Source organism: Jaculus jaculus, chromosome 1 (genome assembly GCF_020740685.1).
Source record: "Jaculus jaculus isolate mJacJac1 chromosome 1, mJacJac1.mat.Y.cur, whole genome shotgun sequence".
Taxonomy (NCBI): domain Eukaryota; kingdom Metazoa; phylum Chordata; class Mammalia; order Rodentia; family Dipodidae; genus Jaculus; species Jaculus jaculus.
In genome coordinates this window covers 247,442-262,211 of record NC_059102.1, presented here as the reverse complement: position 1 = coordinate 262,211, position 14,770 = coordinate 247,442, and the positions used below count along the sequence as shown (strand labels likewise).

General features: G+C 45.5%; 1 protein-coding gene across 1 annotated transcript; it reads left to right on the top strand.

The window, feature by feature from the left end:
• Window positions 1-1,702: 1,702 nt before the first annotated feature.
• On the top strand, window positions 1,703-12,890 carry Paox (polyamine oxidase). Its single transcript, XM_004669657.2, has 7 exons — window positions 1,703-1,912; window positions 2,351-2,837; window positions 3,472-3,671; window positions 6,715-6,967; window positions 8,940-9,052; window positions 9,478-9,638; window positions 12,520-12,890. The coding sequence occupies exons 1-7, from the start codon at window positions 1,756-1,758 to the stop codon at window positions 12,661-12,663; spliced, it is 1,515 nt and encodes a 504-aa protein (XP_004669714.1). The 5' UTR covers window positions 1,703-1,755; the 3' UTR covers window positions 12,664-12,890.
• Window positions 12,891-14,770: the final 1,880 nt, after the last annotated feature.

Sequence of the window (14,770 nt, the reverse complement as noted above, 5' to 3'; positions counted from 1 at the left end):
CTGGGTTTCCTTACCAATATGGAAAAACAAAATACTTGGGGATGAAAAGGAATGAAGCACAATGTAGATGAATCTTGAAAACATCACTCAGTGACACAGCCAGACCCCAAAGGCTTCATTGTTTGTTTATGTGGAGCATCGGGAATATGCAAGTGCATGGAGGTAGAAAGCAGATTGGTGGGTAACAGTTCTACGAGTCTGTGGTACATTCCAAAGAAGACTGTAGTTAATAATAACAAGGATGTTAAGTCAAACGGAAGTGGGCAATACATGGTTATTTAGGGGGCTGAAGATAAGATAATTTGGCTCTGGACCTGTAACATTCCAGTTTTCTACAATCACTACAGGTTTAATTAGCCTTCTAGAATGTTTAACACAAGTGTGGGCGTGTTTTTCATTTTTTCTTTTCTGAGAACTTCAGTTTATGGTTGCAATTTTGCAGAAAAAGCTGGGTATGGTGGTGCACACCTGTAATCACAGCTAGAAGAAATGAAGGCAGGATGATCAAGGCTCAATTTTTTTGTTGTTGTTTTGTTTTGAGTTTTGAGGTAGGGTTTCACTCTAGTCCAGGCTGACCTGGAATTAACTATGTAGTTTCAGGTTGACCTGAAACTCACAGTGACCCTCCTACCTTAGACTCCTGAGTGCTGGGATTAAAGGCATGAACCACCACTCCAGGTAAGGCTCAATTCTTACACATAGAGAATTTGAGGTTAGCATGGGCTACTTGAGACCCTATTTTAAAACAAGAACATACAACACCCCCCCAAACAAAAACCAAATTTTATAGAAAAGATGAAAGAAGTGTCAACTACGAGACAGGTTAACTAGTCCAGTTTTTTTCTGAGGAAAAGGGTATCTGGTTCTCAAGTTGTTCTGTTAGAGTATTGAAAATTTAAGCCTGGACTTAAATTTTAAAAATTTTCACGGAGGAAAATGGTGTCTTAAAGATCCTACATTTTGAAAGAGAGAACTGGGCCTAGTGGAGTTTGTTCCTTTGATAGATGTAGATTGGAAGCCTTTATCTTTTCTTTGGAGGTCAGTTTCAGCTCCTAAAGCCTGCATTCTTGTTAAACACTAATTTTGCAGATGGTAGTCTGATAGCTGAAGGGTGAGGTACAAATGTCTCCTTTAGAGAACCTCCTCCACCACCAGGGTTGCAAGAATAGTAGCCTGGTTACAATGTTAGCACCTTTGTCATAACACCAGGGTGTTCCATTTCCAGATCCATCACTACTTCCCTCATAGAGGTAACTTTGGGTAAGCAAGGAAAGGGCATTTGCGATTCCTGGTCTGCAGTGGCTGTTGTATCAGGGCTTGGTCAGCAAGATTCTCAGCAACCTGATTCCCGTCTTCATACTGTAGGGTTATGAGGATTATTAATATAAAGGCTCAGGACTGAACTCATCCTCAGGAGAGAATGCGTAGCAGGGGGTATGGCTCACCCACATCACACAGCACGACCATATCCAGACCCCTCGAAAGATGAGTCCAAACAGGCGGTGAGGGCCGCCAACCTCGGTCTGAACGCAGCCAGAGCAGAGAGATTATAGGGAATCAGGCATGGGATCGTAATCTCCAACCCCTTGGCATCTCCAGTATTCTGCCCAGCTCTCCCGTCAGGCGAAGCCCGGCCCAAGGTCCCACCTACACTGGATCGCAGCTCTGCTCCTTTCCCCGCCCATCCACCACCGGCCCCGCCTCACCCGCTCCGGGGTGCACAAGGGCCCAAGTTCTGCCTCTTGGGATCTGGCCATGGCGTCCGGCGGTCGGCGGGTGCTGGTGGTTGGTGGCGGCATCGCGGGGCTGGGCGCAGCCCAGAGGCTCGGCTGTCACTCTGCAGTCCGGTACCTGCGGGTCCTGGAGGCCACTAACCGCGCCGGGGGCCGTATCCGCTCAGAACGCTGCTTTGGTAACCGCTCCTCTTGGCCCCTCTTCCGAACTCCGCCCAGGACCTAATCCGGCCCCTCCCATGCCCAGCAGGGTCGGCCTGGAAGCCTTTCCCGGGCTACCCACCTAGTCAGCCACTGGGTCCTGAAAGGCAGCTAGCTACCCAAAGTTAGGAGATAACCCTTAGGGGAAGATAACCTAGGCCCCTAAATAGCTCCAGCTTCAGCTCAGCTTCAGCTATGGGTTCCCCCAGGCCTGGCTTACAAGTGCCCTGCAAGGTAGGTATAGGCCGGCAAGTTCCTCTCCAGTAATTCCCTTAAACCAGATCTGACAAGGCTCTGCCTTTGGGAAACAACTGGCTCTCAGGGGACCATGTGACTCTCAAACTGGTATCCATGCTTGTTTGGGAAAGGTAAGGCTTTGGAGGGCCCTCCAAATGGTATCTTCTGTATTTTCCCAGGTGGTGTGGTGGAGCTGGGTGCACACTGGATCCATGGTCCCTCCCAGGACAATCCTGTTTTCCAGCTGGCTGCAGAATTCGGGCTTTTGGGTGAGAAAGAATTGTCTGAGGAGAACCAGCAGGTAGAGACTGGGGGGCATGTTGGTCTGCCCTCAGTCAGCTACACCAGCTCTGGGGCAAGTGTGAGCCTGGAACTGGTGGCAGAGATGGCTAGCCTGTTCTATGGACTGATAGACCAGACCCGAGAGTTCCTTCAAGCAGCTGAGACCCCAGTGGCTAGTGTTGGGGAGTATCTCAAAATGAAGATTGGCCAGCAGGTGACCAACTGGACTAAGGATGAAGATACCAAGAAGCTCAGACTGGCTGTTCTGAACACCTTCTTCAATGTGGAGTGCTGCGTGAGTGGCACCCACAGCATGGACCTGGTGGCCCTTTCACCATTTGGGGAATACACTGTGTTGCCGGGGTTGGACTGCACCTTTTCTGGGTATGATACAGCCCTGCCTGCCCACAGAACACGCCACACTTATTCTGGGCATGGGGGTGGGGAACAGGCCCTGATTTCCCCATTCAGAGAAATTGGTTGCTCTTTACTTTAGCTGAAATGCTGCCAGTGATTGAAAAGGAAATGTCTTAAATGCCACTCTCCAACTGTTTTTCCAAGACCGCTCATGTGACAGGTGTTACATGAGAGGCTTGAGTTGCAGAGGTCATGTAGACCACTCCCCTGTTGAGGAACCTTGCTGTGCACAAGCAAAACCTTATGCAAGGATGTCCCTGGACTCTCCCAAACATCAGCCTCAAGGTTCCTGCCCAGGAAATGGGCATCTGTGACTCAGGAAGTATGCAAAACCAGGTGTATTGTGGGAAACCCTGGCTCTCACATGTCTTGGTTAGCTTTGTGTTCATTGGCTTACTTGACCTTCTGGGTGTTAATGGTCTAGCAGCATAAATGGAGAACCATGGGGGTTATCCCAACATCAAAGCAGACTCTACCCCCTTACCTTCCTTCCTGGCCCTGAGTTATGCTTCCCTTGAGGCTGGTGGCATTCTGGGTGGCTTATTTCTGTCAGACTTTCCATTCCAGGTTCTCTACACAACATCAATTCTGTCTCTCTCAGTGGTTACCAAGGACTCACCGACCGCATAATGGCCTCCTTACCCATGGATGCAATGGTTTTTAACAAGCCTGTGAAGACTATTCACTGGAACGGGTCCTTCCAGGAGTCAGCCTTCCCAGGGGAGACCTTCCCTGTGTTGGTGGAGTGTGAGGATGGTGCCCTGCTCCCTGCCCATCATGTTGTCATCACTGTGCCCTTAGGTAAAGCTCTCTTTTTCTGGTCAGGTTTCCTGCCCACATCCCTATTCCAGGCACACTGAGCCTCTGGCTTTTCCTATCCATTGGGTGTTTGTTTAGCTGTTGAGCTCATGTTTTTTTACTAAGGATTTTCAGATGGATGGAAGGAACCACTCTTATGTGTTATAATAATTGCATGCTTTGGGATCAGGGTTTCATTGAAACTGAAGATGCAGGTAATTGTGTGCCTTACTGGTAGGAGGTAACCCCCAGAGCTTAATGCAGTTGCACTATCCTAGGGATGTGAGACGCAGGGGGAGCCTTATTTCCAGGTTCCGTCTGATGGTGTTCTGAGGTAGGAACTATATGTGTAATTTTACGTAATTCCAGATTGTGTGCTTTAGACCCAATTGAGTAGAAGTGGTCTAGTAATTTATTTGTGGTACTGGCAATTAAAACCAAGGCTTTACACATGCTAGGCAAATGGTCTTCCACTGAGCCACACCTCATGTTCCTGGTTTGGCCATTTGGTGACAGGTGGAGATGGTTGAAGATGTAATTATTAGAATAATTGCTATGGATTGGACACTTGCTTTATACAAGTATCATGCCTACGGGTCCCCAAAGCAGCTTAAGAGGTGGCTATATTGAATGGATGAGAACAGCTAGGCAGAGGGAGGTGTCACTTATTGCCTAAGTTATAATGCAAGTACCAGAGTTGACATGTGTGTAGGTTTGGTCAGCATGACTCCCTACCACCTGTGGGAGAGTAAGCTATGGTTTCCATATTGTGTCTTTAGGAGGTGTATTAGTTACTTTCTTGCTGGTAAGATCAACTCTCCAGAAGCAATTTAAGGAAGGAAAGGTTTATTTTGGTTTATAGTAAGTTCAAGGTGACAGTTCATTATGGTGAGGAAAGCATGATGCTAGGAGCATGAAGTAGAGCTGGTCACACTGTGTTTGCAGTCAGGAAGTAAAAAAGCAATGAATGGTAGTGTTTAGCTAGCTTTATCCTTTTCATACAGTTCATTGACCCACAGTTAGGGTGGGTCTTCTCACTTCAATTATAATCCCTAACAAACTTGGTAAGAGATTTGTTTCCATGGTGATTCTAAATCTTGTCATATTACTATCACAGGAGGGGATGGGATAGATGAGGCTCTCTGTTACTATTCCCACAAATGGATCCTGGTACATGTGTTAACATCTGCTCTGTTTTTCTTTGTGTGTGTGTGTGTGTGTGTTGTGGCTTTAAAAAAATTATTCTTGGGCATGAGGAGATGGCTTAGAAGTTAAGATGTTTGTCTATGAGGCCTAAAGATCCAGGTTTGATTCCCCAGTACCCACATAAGCCAGATGGCACAAGGTGGCACATGCGTCTGGAGTTCATTTCCAGTGGCTAGAGGTCCTGATGTGCCCATTCTCTCTCTCTCTCAGATCAATAAATTAAATATTTTTTTAAAAAATTATTTTTGAATCAAGGTCTTGCTCAGTAGTGAGGCTGAGCCTTGAGATAATCCAGGCTAATTTCAAACTGATGATTCTCTTGCCTCAATCTCCTGGGTGCTAAGATTATAGGTGTGTGTCACCTCATCTGGCTTTGCCTTGTTTTCATTAGAACTGTTGGTCAGTGTTCCAGATCAGTACTCATGAATCTGTTACAGTCTTTTTGGTTTAACACCAGTAGTTCATTTATTTATCATCCTGCTTATGGAGTCTGCCAAGTACTAGTCCCTGGAGATTTGGTCAGTAGACAGTTGTTAAAATATTAGTAATTGTGTTCGTTTAATTATCATTGCTATACCAAATACGTGAGAGTAGGAAGGGAGGAAAGGTTTATTTTGCCCACATTTCAGAGGTTTCAATCTATCATGGTGGAGAGGGCATGGCAGAGCATGACAACTCCTCATAGTCAACAGGAAGCAGCATGGAGGGGTGATAGAGAGGGCCTGAATAAGATAACTCCCCTGCCCTAGTGAACTGCTTCCTCTAACCAAGCCCTATCTTTCACAGTTCCACCACCTCCCAATATATAGTCTGTCCAAATTTTAAAACCATGAATCAGAGTAATGTTTATGATGTATTCATATCTGGATGAGGTATCCATCACTGATATCTGAAGTGTCTCAATCCATTCTATTTGCAATTCAAATTCATATTCACTCTTTCCTTGCCCACCCACACACGTTCTTACTGTATAGTCCAAACTGGCCTCAAATTCAGTAGTCCTTCTGCCCCAGCCTTCTGAATGCTGGAATTACAGGCATGAGCCATCATTCTCAGCTACTATTTTCTTCTATATAGATACCACTGTTTGCAAATACAGCTGGAAGTTCAGTGGCTTTCACTTTTGTTTCACATGGTGTTTATGTGTACATTTCAAAATGCTTATGTGATGCTTACTATATTGCAGGACAGATTGCAGGCATGGGTTCTGTTCTTGAAGGTGTTGACAGAGTGACTGTGAGTGTGTCTCCATTCCTACAGTGGGTGGGCAGCCTCTCCCCATCATGGGTCTAGTGATGATCTTGCTGGCTTGTGTTGTCCCTCCTATCTTACTGACAGATATTTTGGGAAAATTATGAGCTGTAAATGTTCTATCCCCTGGTTTGAGTTTGTTTGTTGTTCATCTGATTGTGAGCTTTGGGCTCTACTCAGAGTGTTTGCATGTGTGAGGTGCTGGGTTCAATCTCCAGTACTGCAAAGAACAAAGAAAGCTAGCTAGTCTGTTATATGACCACTACTCTTGACTTATGCTGAGCAGTGTGGCTTTCAGAATTAGAGGCATAAGGTCAAGAGTTAGCTGTCCATGTAGAACAGTATCTGCAGGGACCTGCTAACTGTCTCTATGTGATCAGGGAGCTTGTGGTATCCCTCTAGTGTGGTGCTGGTTATCCTTGAGTCTTGAAGGCCAGACTTAACTTTGTCTATGTGTCCTTAGGATCTTGAAGGTTATATATTTAGAAGTTTCTTTCTTGAATTCCTCTGATAGAGTGAGGGAAGATACCTTTTGGTGTGGATTCTAGTTAAGACCCACTTGTAAACAACATCTGATTCTGAATTCCAGGTTTTCTCAAAGAACATCAGGACACCTTCTTTGAGCCACCACTGCCTGCTAAGAAAGCAGAAGCCATCAGAAAAATAGGCTTTGGGACTAACAACAAAGTCTTCCTGGAATTTGAAGAGCCCTTTTGGGAACCTGACTGTCAGTTCATCCAGGTGGTATGGGAGGACACATCGCCACTGCAGGACATATCCCTCTCACTTCAAGACACGTGGTTCAAGAAGCTCATTGGATTTTTGGTCTTGCCAACCTTCAAGTATGTATGCATCTAGAAGCTCCAGGAAAGCTGTGGGTGGTGCTCTGAGGAATGTTCCCCCTTATTCACTGGTCTCACTTTGAGTACCAGGTAGTGTGGGGTTCATTGACAGGTGTTTCTGAGGCTATAATGGCAGATGAGTTTCTTATGACCCCAGAGTTGCTGGCTACAGACACCCTGGGCTTTGCTTCCTTCTGAAAGGACAGATGGAGGCCTACTGTTGTTCATTACCAGGGTCTCGTGAGACCCAGAATGTGCTCTTGGACTTCAAGAATCACCAGTATGAGAAAGTATATAATTCTGTAGGAAGTTGGGCCTTGTACATACAGAAAGATTTGAAACATGAATCTGTTCATACCTGGGAAGAGATGAGAGCAAAAGATCCTGCTACATAATGGGATCAAAGACCCATAGATAGCTGGGTGTAATGGTGCATTTACTTGAGTTGAGTAGGAATATCACAAGTTTGAGGCCTGTCATAGTGAGACACTGTCTCCAAAAAAGAAAAGGAAAAAGAAAAAAAATCTCTGTAGATGAAGGTTTGGATTTTATGGTCCAGCCATCCTGTAAAGCAGTATGCGTGAATCAGGTACTAATCCAGGGATTACCACTGTGTACAGTCCTCCAGGGATGGAAACAGGCTGTTCTGGAATGATAACATTACAGCGAAACTGTGGTCAGGGGGAGGAAGGAGTCCACATTCTACTAAAAGACCTGGCAAGAGAGGGCCATATTCTTAGCCTGAAAGACCTAGGGGTCAATAGGAGTAATAAGCCATGGCCCCAGAGCAGCCTTCACCTATGAGGGAGGGTGCTCACCAGTCTCTCCTTTCACTGAAGAGAAACTGACTTTCTAGGAGTTTGGAAACAGGCCAGGGCTACAGGTGGGCAGTGGAATGGTTGACAAGGAGCCTGCCTACCTGCTCAAGGCTTAGCTCTCATTGCTGAGGACATTGAGTTCTCAGGATGCCATCCAGTGCAGGGATAGTAACTCTCACACTTAGGGTTTTAGATCTTGTTTGGAAGTGGTAAGTTTGTGTGCACATGGATTATATCTGTGTATTTACAGAAACAAGTAGAATTTTAATAAGATACTTATTTAAGAAGATATTATTAAACCTATTCTATGCCAGCATAAATAACATTTTTAAAATGAGGAAAAATATATTTTCATACATCTAATCAGAAGGGGTGGCAGTTTTATTTTTCTGCAAATCTCCTTGGTACCTAGCTTAAATAGAAGATGCCAGAGTTCCATCTTCTTCAGCATTCATTCTATCTTTAGAGTTCTATGCTTGGAAAGATGGGAAGCCTTATTTATACAGATATGGAGATGGAAAAAGATAATAACATTCAACTATTTCTGATAATATGGTGGTTCTTTGGGGGTGGCTAGATGTGGATTCTTAGGCCTTAGTGAAGAACTCTTCATTCATTTGGTTCCCGCCCTGTGGGTCTGGCCTTGGAGAGCATGGTATAAGTCTCCTGTAGTACTGAGCTCTTGGTAGCCTCTTATTTTCTGCTTTGATGAGTTTTGAGTCTCCTCAATGTCTGCTGCCATTTCCCTGCAGGAGTCTCTTAAACTAGCAGTGAGAGTAGCACTTATATTTAATCTGCTACTTCCTCTGTAATGTTTCATGGTCCCTGGCAGATGTAATAGAGATGACTCATCTTTTACTGCATATTTATGGTGTTGAAGAATACAGAACCTGCTGGAGCAGCTTATGTAACTGCCCCCTTCCTCTGAGGGACAGTTTACCAACCTCATTGGTACAAGTGATGCTGTGAGAGCAGCACATGTTGCTTTAGTGTTCTGTAAACAGTCTGATACTTTGAGAGCCACTGCCCTAGGAGAGCTCTGGAAAGGTAGGAGGACCACTCTGGGTGGTAGTGGCCCTGCACATTGTTTATTATGGTTGACAGATGGCAGGGCTGCCTGGCTGTATCTCACATTGTTTTTTCTGTCCATGTAGGTCTGTGCACGTGCTGTGTGGGTTCATTGCTGGGCTTGAGTCAGAGTTTATGGAGACTCTGTCAGATGAAGAAGTGCTTCAGTCTCTAACCCAAGTGCTCCGGAGAGTGACAGGTACTTACTGTTCTGCCTTGTGTTCCTGTTGTCTGGTTTCTAAAAAGGAAGTAAACTCAGGTCAAAGAATAATGAAATTCCACTCTGCACGTCCCCAAGGCAACAGTTTTCCTGGCAGTGGGCCTAGTAACAGTCCATGAACACTTCCTATTTCTGTTTTCTGAAATCTTCCTACCAAAACAAGTGCTGTTATCCTTAATCAGGTGATTTCAGGTGAAAAAGCTTAGGTTCAGAGTGGCTGCACAGCAGCAAGGGTTAGTCTGTTTAGAGGATGCTGATCCTGTTGCCTGCTGGTGTCCGCAGAACAGCTGAAATAGGAGATTATTAGGAAAACATTTTCTTAGTTTTATTCTGGGCTAGCAGTTTTCATTTGTGGATATGTGGGTGAGAATTCTGAGTTAATGTGCTATATCTTCATGGTTCAGGAAACCCACAGCTGCCAGTACCTAAGAGCATACTGAGGTCTCACTGGCACAGTGCCCCATACACCTGTGGTTCCTACAGTTATGTGGCTGTGGGCAGCACTGGGGACGACATTGATCTGCTGGCTCAGCCCCTTCCTACAGATGCCACTGATGATGACCAGGTACATTGGCTTGCCCTGGTGGGGTACCAGGGGTCTTTCTGCTAAGGGCCCCAATGAGGGCCAAGGGGTGTTGCAGCAGTAGCAAGTGGTGGATGGAGCTGGGACCTCCATTGCAAGCCATTTTCTTTTTTGGATACAGTGGTTGTTGCAGTCAGGTTCGCATTGCTGGTAGAAATCACCCAACCAAGAGCAGTTTGTGGGGGAAAAAGTTTATTTTGGCTTACAGGCTCAAGGGGGAAGCTACATGATGGCAGGGAAAACAGTGGCATGAGTGGACAGCACCCCCTGGCCAACATCAGGTGAACAACAGGAACAGGAGAGTGCCAAACACTCGCAAGGGGGAGCTGGCTATAACATATTAACATAAGCCTGCCCCCAACAATACGGCACCTCCAGGAAGCTTTAATTTCCAATTGCCATCAGCTGGGGGACGTAGCATTCAGAACACCTAAGTTTATGGGGGACACCTGAATCAAACCACCATAATCTTCCCCTAGCCCCCATAAACTGATAACTGCCCATGATGTAAAATGCAATGCATTTAGTCCATCTTTTAAAGTTCCCATATTTTTATCAATCCTAATGATGTTCAAACATCCCTGTAATCCAAGCTCTTTTAACTGAGCCATAATACCAAAAAAATCCCCATAATACCAGGTAGGATGCCAATTTGTTAAACCTTGGGGGAATAAAGCAGACTTTAAGGAACAGGGCACTCCTTGAGCACTCAGGCCCCTTCAGAAGAGTCTACATTCTTCCTGTTGTCCCAGTGCAGGTCAGCTGGCCCAGTCTCAATGGTTCTAATCTTATACAATTGCAGCTGAACAGGCAGACGTTTTGACCCAAAGATTTCATTTTTTTTCTGTGCCATATCCCTCTGCTCATATCAGTCCATTTCTACACAAAGCAACCCTGAACAAGTTCTCAGGACATGTGCATAACAGCAAGCCTCTCACACAAACTGTTCCTAGCCCAGTCCAAGCAAAACTGTTTCTCACTCTCATAAACCAAACCTCACAGTCCATAGTTCTTACCTCATTCAGGTCCTTCAACTCTGACCAGAATAGTCCATCAAGCAGTACTTATAGCACTGCAAGGTATCTCTTAGGCCCAAGCCACACAGTCAGGTGTCTAGCAGCAATCCCACTCCTCAGGTACCAACATTACTATTGCTGGTAGAAATCATTCAGCCAAGAGCAGCTTGTGGGGGGGGAAGAAGGTTTATTTTGGCTTATAGACTCGAGGGAAAGCTCCATGATGGCAGGGGGAAACGATAGCATGAGCAGAGGGTGGGCATCACCTCCTGGCCAACAACAGCAACAGGAGAGTGTGCCAAACACTGGCAAGGAAAAACTGGCTGTAATACCCATAAGCCCCCCCCCCCCCCCAGCAATACACTGCTTCCCAGAGGCGTTAATTCCCAAGTCTCCATCAGCTAGGAAACTAGTATTCAGAACACCTAAGTTTATGAGGGATGCCTGAATCAAACCTCCACAGTGGTGTACATCTATAATTCTAGCACTAAGGAGCTAAGAGGCAGGAAGATTGCTATGGTACTAATTGAGTCAACATAGAAAGTTCCAGGTCAGTCAGGGCTAGTGAGACCCAGTCCCCAAACAATAAAAAATAACTTTAAAATGTGTTATTCACATCAGAATTATATATACAAATAGCTTAAAAGATTCACAGAATTCTACAGTAATGCCTACTGAAATAAACTAGTGGGTGGGGCCTCCTACCCACTCCCAGACTTTTTCATTTGTTGTATTGGGGATGAAATAGCAGGAACCCTTGCATGCATGGCAAGTGCTATACCCCATAGTGACACCCCACCTCTCCATTTGATCTCTAAAGTACATGCTATACTATCACTTTTGGAAAGTTTAGTTTGGTATGATGGCTCACATCTGTAATTCCAGTATTTGGAAGCCTAAGGCTTTGAGGAGGATTACTATGGGTTTGAGGTCAGCCTGGTCTATAGATAACTTCCAGAGCTGCTTGGACTATTGAGTGAAACCTTGTCTTAAGAAAGGTTTGGGCTGGAGAGATGACTCAATTATTAAGGTGTTTGCCTTCAAAGCCTAATGATTGGGGTTTGATTCTCCAGTACCCATGTAAAGCCAAATGCACAAAGTGCTGCATGCATCTGGAGTTTGCAATGGCTAGAGACCCTGGTGCACTCATATATTCTCTCTCTCTCTCTGCTTGCAAATAATAAATAAAATATTTAAAAAATAAAAAAGAGGTTTATGATGGCAACTGTTACTGGTATAGAGAAGAGGTCAAGCTGTGGGTGCCCACTGCCTCTTTACTGTTGAGAATGCCTGACATGCAGATGTTATGGAGTGTATCTCTAAGACACAAGGATGTACTCTCAAAAGACACAATTACTCTCTCCCACTCCAAAGTCAAGAGCAGCTACTCAGTGCTGCTTGTTGTTCCAGGTGTCTCATAAACCTTTTCATCTTGTTTGTTGTCATGTCACTTTTAGTTTTTTAGGTGTTGAATTCTTACCACTGCATGGCATATGAAGTTTAGTTATTTCCATTTCTGTGCCTACTCTGGCTCTTCAAGTTGCTTTACCCCTCTAGGGTGATTTGGCAACTCTCTGCTGATCACTGTTCAGTGTCCTACAATCTGGGCTTCTCCTGGTGCTACTTGAACCAGTCTGATAGGCAGCAGGTGCTAACTTGGTCAACAGTAGGTTCTATGCCAGCCAGGGCTAGTAAGACCTTGTCAACAAACGAACAGTAAAAAAGTAAATTTCAAATGCATTACTCATATCATGTCATTTGTAGGTGGGAATGAGTGATTGGCATCTGTGTGTTTCTCTGCAGCTTTATCCTTTGCATCCCTGTTCTAACTTGGTCCTTTTCTGCAGTTCCAGATACTGTTTGCTGGGGAAGCCACACATCGGGCATTTTACTCCACTACTCATGGGGCCCTGCTGTCTGGCTGGAGGGAGGCCGACCGCCTCATTCATCTATGGGACTCACAGGCACAGCAGCCCAAGCCCAGGCTTTGACTTCCCATTGCTTTGCTACTCCATGTGGGCAGACTGAGCCCCTCTTTTCTTCTGACACATGATTTTCAGTCTGGCTTGGGATTTTTGGATCTTACTGACAGCTTTCTTTTTGGGGAAGTGGTTACCTCATTTCTCAAGTCTATCCTTGGAGTCTGGCTTGGGCTAAACAGGAAGACATGAGATGCCTCACTAATGATGAAGCTACATATATAAAACAGTTAACATCATCTGTGTCCAGAATCCTCATTAGGACCCAGGCTGTAGTATATGTAGCCTTGGCTGAGTCATAGCTCTTCTCTGTGGGTTCTATGAACCTTGGACTCTGTGGTTTCCTTATGTCCCCACATTCTATAAGTGCTCCCTGAGTTCCCAATGCAGGTATCTAGGACCACAGTATGGCTGATGAACATCCACTTTGATCATTAATAGATCTGTGTCAGGAATCCCATATGTGGTAGCCTGGGTGAGGGTATAGAACTGAGGAAACTGGGTAGGCCAGGGAGAGGTCCCCTGTCCTGACCTAGCTTGAAGTTTTTTAGAGGAAATGAAGAACCCAAGGCTTAAAAGGTGGAGGGGGGGGGAGCTGGATAGATGGCTCAGTGGTTAAGGCATTTGCCTGCAATGCCTAATGCCCTGAGTTTGATTCCGCAGTAGCCACATAAAGCCAGATACACAAAGTGGTGCATGCATTTGGAGTTCATTTGCAGCGGCTGGAGGCCCTGTCATACCCATTCTCTCAATCTGTCTCCTATTGTTCTCTGCTTGCAAATAAATAAATGAAAGTAGTTTTTCAAAAAGGTGAGTATGGGAACAGATTGGCCAAGAATAGTGAGAGTGGACCTGGGGAGGGTTTTGGGAGGCCAAGCAATATTGGGAAATATGCAGGGAATATGGTAAGTAACCTGGTTGGGGTGAATGTGGAGAGTGTGGTTGGGAGCTTGGCAGTGTTGGATGGATCTGCTGCATGTTCTTTGTGTTCTTACTGTTTCCTCACCGCAGCTCTAGGCAACAGGCCCTGTTTACATAGCAGAAGAGACAGAACACTTAAACTTTAACTGTCTGGCGCCACAGCTATGAGGGCTTGCACAACTCCCCTAGATTGAGGAGGCTGGAGTAAGGTTGGTGCAGCTTTGGCGTGGTTCTCCAGAGGGAGTTGGAGTCTGCAGAACCCTGCACACTGTAGGACTGTCACTGGCCCTGGCACCTCAGGACAATCAGTGTCTTCCTCCATCTGGGCCTGTGTTCTGGTTCTACCTGCAGTAAGGAAGGGTTGAAGGTCAGGCTTCTCCTCATTGTGTCAGTCCAGCATACCCTTTCATACCAGGCTCACCCACAGTACAGCCCAGTTCACTGCCTGGCTTCACCTCATTCTTCAGATCTCCAGGGCTTGCCCTGATCTCATACCACTTAACCTGAGTCTCCTGTAGCATGTTATATCATCTGGAGCACTGTATTTGCTCTGTTGTGTTACCAGACTAGTCTTATGTGGGACACCTGCCAGTCAGCTGTGGGAGGAAGCCAAACTCCAGTAGGTTTTACTTTAATTTATGGTCTTAGTGTAATGGGGTGCTCGGGGTCCAGGAAAGTCCTTGAACCCCAAACCCTAGGTTCATTTCTAATTTTAATCAAGAATTGAATAAAAAAAGACTTGGGATTATTACTAAATTATGTTTATTGAGGTAAATACAGAGCCAAGACAAGGCACCCACGTGGTTAGAGATCCCAGGTAAAGGGCCTGGAAAAACCATGAAAAGAAAAGAGAAAAGAAAGTTCAAGGAGCTGCTGCCATGTGGGGATCTAGAGGTGATAAAGAACCCATGTGGAGAGTAATGTCAGAGGGCTATCCCCTTGGCTCAACCTGGCTGGGCCTGGGTTTGCCCAGGGAAAAACCCACAGCTGGAAGTTACCAAGTGGTCAGAGAACCTGCCTTCCCTTTGCAAAGGCATTTATAAAACCTTATAGTGGTGGGCTGTCTTCAGGTTCACATTTGAAATTTTAATCCCCAGTGTTAGGTCAGGACAAAATGGATTTATAGCAGGAGGACAAAGTGAATCATCCACATTCCTCAAGAAATTGTCCAGCCATTATCCCTCCCCTGCCTAAAAAG